Source organism: Nannospalax galili, unplaced genomic scaffold, assembly GCF_000622305.1.
Source record: "Nannospalax galili isolate Female #2095 unplaced genomic scaffold, S.galili_v1.0 scaffold158, whole genome shotgun sequence".
NCBI lineage: Eukaryota > Metazoa > Chordata > Mammalia > Rodentia > Spalacidae > Nannospalax > Nannospalax galili.
The window spans coordinates 56860-62529 of record NW_008345290.1 but is presented as its reverse complement, the minus strand read 5'-3'; the positions used below and the strand labels follow the sequence as shown (position 1 = coordinate 62529).

Genomic DNA, 5670 nt, shown 5'->3' with positions numbered 1-5670 from the left:
GGAGGGAACATACCTCAACATAATTAAAGCCATATATAACAAACTCACAGCCAGCATCATTCTAAATGTAGAAAAACTGGAAGCATTCCCATTGAAATCAGGAACCAGACAAGGCTGTTCACTATCTCCAAATTATCCCTTTTTGGAGATGCTATGATATTATAGCTAAGGATAGGGTTAGGTTCTGGATTAGGGTTAGGTTTAGGGTTTGGATTAGGCGAGGGTGAGAGTTAGGGGTAGGGTTACGGTGAGGGTGTAGGTAGAGTTAGGGTGAGGGTTAGTGTAGGGTTAGGGATTGGAGAGTTAGGGTTAGCTTTAGTGTGAGGGTTAGGGTTAGTTTTAGTGTTAGTGTTAGAGTGAGGGATATGGTTAGGGTTAGGGTTAGGGTTAGGGTTTGCATTTGCGTTAGGGTTAGGGTTAGGGTTAGTGTTAGGGTGAGAGTTAAGGATAGTTATAGATTCAATGCAATGCCAATCAAAATCCCCATGACATTCTTTGCAGAATTTTTTAAAAAAAAAAACATCCTAACATTCATATGGAGGCACAAAAGACCTCAGATAGCCAAAGCAACCCTGAGCACTAAGAACAATGCTGGGATGATTACTATACCCGATTTTAAACTGTGTTACAGAGCTATAGTCATAAAAACAACATGGTACTGGCACAAAAAATAGACCTGTAGATCAATGGAAAAATTGATGACCCAAATATGAGTACATGCAATGTCAGCCACCTGATATTTGACAAAGGGGCCAAGAACAGTCACTGGAGGAAAGACAGCATGTTCAGCAAATAGTGCTGGCCAAACTGCATCTCCATCTCTAAAATAATAAAACTAAACCCCTATTTTTCACCTTGCAGCAATGTCAACTACAAATGGATCAAAGACTTCAGTGTGAAGCCTGAAACTCTGAAACTGTTAGAAGAAAACATTGTCAATAACCTACAAGATACAGGTGTAGGAAAGGATTTTTTTTTTTTAAATGGACATCAGTTGCTCAGGACACAAGTTCAAGAATCAACAGATGAGACCTCACTAAACAAAAAAGCTTCTGTATATCAAAAGAAGCACCCAAGGAAGTTAAGAGAAAACCCACAGATAGGAGAAAATCTTCACTAGCGACACATCTCACAGAGTTTTAACATCCAGAATATATAATGAACTCAAAAAACAAAGAATCAAGAAAGGAAGTAACCCAATTAAAAGATGGGCTAAGAGCGTTCTCAAAAGAAGAAATAAAGACAGCTAAGAAGCATCTTAAAAGGTGTTCAACATCATTCGCAATTAGGGAAATGCAAATTAAAATCACTTTAAGATTTCATTTTACCCCAGTCAGACTGGTTAAGATCAAGAGAACAAATGATACCAAATGTTGGAGAGGATGTGGGTAAAGAGGAATGCTCATCCACTGCTGGTGGGACTGCAAACTTGTTCAAATCCTATGGAAACCAGTGTGGAGAACTCTTAAAAAACTACAAATGAACCTACCATTTGACCCAGTTATACCACTCCTTGGCTTATACCCAAAGAACTGATCCTATTGCAGAGACAGTTGTACGTCTATGTTTGTTGCTGCTCTTTCCAGAATAGCTAAGAGATGGAAGCAACCTAAGTGTCCCTCAACTGACAAGTGGATAATGAAAATGTGGTTCATTTATACAATGGAGTTTTACTCAGCAATAAAGAAAGTTGAAATCATGAAATTTACAGGTAAATGGATGGAACTAGAAACTATTATACTAAGTGAAGTAACGCAGACTCAGAAAAAAATGCCATATATTCTTCCTCATATGTGGATCCTAGCACCAAATCCTAATAAGTATATATGCAGACATAACTACAGGAACTGCCAGGATAAAAGTATTATTAAGGGAAATATGGATAAAAATGGGGTTATTTAAATGGGAATGGGGAGGGAGGGTTATACAAGGAAACTTGGGGATAAAGGAAAAGAAGGTGCTCAAAAGAGGTGGGACCATAGGAGAAGGGTATTATTAAGGGAGAGATGGGAAAATTGAAGGTATTTTAAATGGGAAGTGTTAGACAATATGAGAGATAAATAATGCCCAGCTAGTTTTTAAAAAGCCAGAAGGGACCATATTAATCCAACAACCTACTGATAAATTTACATACAACCAGATCAAGGGATATAATATATGTCTAGGCAAGGTTTATCTGAGAATGTTTGTTCTTTGCCCAAGCTTTATATACATGGCACATGGTAATTAAAAGTACCAGACTGGTAGAACTAACTTTCTTGGATGTTTAACAGCCATACTTTGAGGCCTATACTAACTTGGTCAGAAGGACATAAAGGACAGTTTTTCCTCCATGCCCTCCAAGGTCGACTAAGTTCCAGGGGATTATGAGCATCTTTCAAAATGTCCTATAACTGCGGTGGGTCACCTGTCCTCTTGATCAAGGAGGCCATGGAGACCCCATCAAATGGACTTGAACCAGTATCCAGTCTACAAAGAGGAGGGTCAACACAGAGGAAACATTTCCTCCATGCTTCCAAGTGAGGGCAGGCATGGTGAAAGATTAAAGAGGCCAATATAACTTTTTTAAGAGTCTATGTGTATAGCTAAAGGCTACATAACAAAAAACAATGCCAGATAGGAGATACCTTCCTTTGAATTTTTGGCCAGGGTGGCCCAAGAGACTCAGAGATAGTAACCTAGCATAGAACTGGGAAAATGAACAGCAGACCCAATCTTATCTAAAGGAATATTAACAACTGATTTTTGCTAGTTGAGGAACAGCTGATCTTCCTAAAACAAGTAAATGTAGATATGTTGACTAGATTCAGCAGATGGACAATGGCTGGGGATGCCGACGACACAGTGGACACTAACAGTGATGACAGAGTATATGGGCCCCAGTGGGCAGTGGGATGCTATGGGAGGGTACCATTTGGGAAGTGGGTATATAGATGAATAAGATTGTTTGGGATGTTCTTTATGATATTCACACAAAAAATCAATCAATAAAAAATGAGTTATAAAAAAGTGTGCCTCACCATGCCTGTCTCAAATATTTGTTTATTAAAGTATTTATCTTTGAGTAGTCACCCACATTCAAAGTGAATTTTAGTTTTTTACTAAACTCCAGGTAAGAAAAGATTATCTAGGCCTGTTGCCTTTGTTTTCAAAGAAGACTTACAGCAAGAATTGTCCCAATGGTATAACCAGGTTCTCTATGGAAAATCAAGGAGGTTCCATACCAAAATGCAAGTCCATAGGCTCCATTCATAAGGAAGTACACTGCACCAAGAGACAATTTTGAAGCTATAGCCTTTTTTATGCCAGCATCCTTTGCTTCTTTTAGATTCTGTGTATACCTTACAAAGACAAAACACAAAGTAATAACCTTAGGGGAAAACAAAAAGCAAATACATTTTATCTTAATTAAAGGGACAGACTTTGAATTTCTTTCTCTTGGCCTCCAAAGGCTATGACAGTTCAGATTGATGACAAGACTTCTTCAGCTACAGCTCCAGCTTTGGAATAGGCAGTCAACTCCTTATTGGTCAATGAGATGACCATCTGTAATAAACACAACCACAGTTGTCCAAAGAATAAATCTGTTATGTTTTAAATGTGAAATGCTCCCTGCCACAGGCTCATGTGTTTGGACACTTGGTCCCCAGATGGTGGAACTATTTGTTTTGGAGGCAATGAAACCTTTAAGAAGTGGAGTCTAGTTGATGGACATAGGCTACTAAGGGTGGGTTATACCCCATCTCTGGATTTGGTCTAGCTCTCTCTCCTACCTCGTCCTCAGAGATATGAGGACGCTTCCACCATCATGAACTTTGCTATGCTTTTCCTGTCATTATAGATTAAAACTGAAGCTGTGAACCAAAATAAACCTTTGATTTCTCATGTTGTTGATATCATGGGTTTGGTCACAGCAACAGAAAACTGACTGTGATTGTTAAGTTGACACAATCCAGAATCACCTGAGAAGAAGGTCTTAATGAAAGATTGTTCTAGATTGAGTTGGCCTGTGCACACTTCTGTAAGAGATTATCTAGATGATGTTAACTGAGATCGGAAGACCTGTCCATTGTGGGTGGCACCAGTCCCTGGGAAGGGGATTCTGAATTGTGTAGGAGTGGAGAAAGTGAGCTGAGCAGAAGCACGCATGGACTCTCTCCCTGCCCTCGACTGGAGATGGGACTAACTTCTGACATCTTGACTTCCCTGAAGTGACCCATTGCTATATATAATTAATATATGCTAACAAAAAAGAAAGATCTGTTGTCTAAATATCCCAACCTCTTTAAGGAAACCAGTTAAGCATATAATATATATTTAAAATATTTATTATTATTTCATGTGTATGAGTGTATTGCTTGCATGTTTGTAAGTGTACCCATGTTGTGCAATGCCCGTGGAGGTCAGAAGAGGGCATTGGATTATCTTGGAACTGGACTTACAGTTGTTAACTGCTGAGCCATCTCTCCCATCCTAAAACGGCATTTTAACTGTCTATTCTCTTAGGATTTTCTCCTTCAGTTCTACCCTCGCAATGAGCTACTCACGGGGAACTTTAGAACACAGAAGACTCTCCCAGCAGAAACAGGCAAACATCCGCTGTGTAATGCCATCGTGTGCTGTCTGCTCTACTATTCATTTGAAGTTGCACTAGGTTGCTAAGAGAGGATAAAGTTTTCTTTTTCTTCTTGCAAGTAAGATACCAAAGCAAACCACATGTTAGCCACATAATTTGAAGGTAATTATTGATAGACAATCAGAGATATTTATGGCTTATAATATCTCATACTTTGGGACATGGAAAATGAATACAAACTTTTTTTTCAAACTCCTAAGGCATTGAGCTCATACATCCATTTCCAGTCAATGGGACTCATCACTTACCCTACCATAAACTGCAGCTGAAGCCATTATGAGGGGACATGTGGACAGAACCACCAGGGTGAGTTTCCAGCTCTTTATCAGGCTAATCACCAGACCAATTGAAAAAACAGATGTTTTGAAACAGCAGAGCAATCTTATCTCCAATACCATCACTGATTCTGTTGATGTCTCTGCAATGAATAAACACATGCAGTTCAGTCATGTATATGTCCTATGTGAAAAACAATTCTATGCTCTACCTGTTCATCCTCTTAGTCATGCGAGTGTTAAATTCACCAGTGTCACTGCCATCAAACCAGCTGATGTCTTGTGCCAAAATTGAATGGAAGAACTGTTTTCGAATTTTCTTGGTCTGTCGGGCTGCAGTCATAACCCCCTCAAAAATCTGTATGTAACCAAAGATGAGGGCAGCCACTCCTAGACGAATGTAATATAGTGTCAACCTGAAGAGAGCTGGTTGCAATGTTAGACTGAGACACAGGTTTTTACCTCCGACAAAACAAAGAAAAGAAAACAAATCAGCAACAAGGTTACCCAAACTAGAAAAGAAATTTGCATTTGAAAAAATTTAGTTTAGGGCGTTGGAGAGATGGCTCAGTGGATAAGAACACTGGCTGTTCTTGCCGAGAACCCGGGTTTCATTTCCAGCACCACATGGCAGTTAACCACCATCCATAACTCCAGCTCCAGGGGAATCCCACACCCTTTCTGACTTCCATAGGCATTGTATGACATGGGTGCACTTACATACATGCAGGCAAAACACTCATACACAAAAAATAAAAA

At 39.3% G+C, this 5670-nt stretch overlaps 1 protein-coding gene across 1 annotated transcript in view; it reads right to left on the bottom strand.

The window, feature by feature from the left end:
* The window catches only part of Abcb5 (ATP binding cassette subfamily B member 5), a gene marked incomplete at its 5' end in the record, with an annotated part of 135496 nt that overhangs the window by 117246 nt on the left and 12580 nt on the right, over positions 1-5670 (bottom strand). The window contains 5 exon segments of the mRNA XM_008841543.1: positions 3164-3341; positions 3419-3546; positions 4885-4990; positions 4992-5042; positions 5124-5327. Of these exon segments, the coding sequence (XP_008839765.1) occupies positions 3164-3341; positions 3419-3546; positions 4885-4990; positions 4992-5042; positions 5124-5327 (667 nt within the window).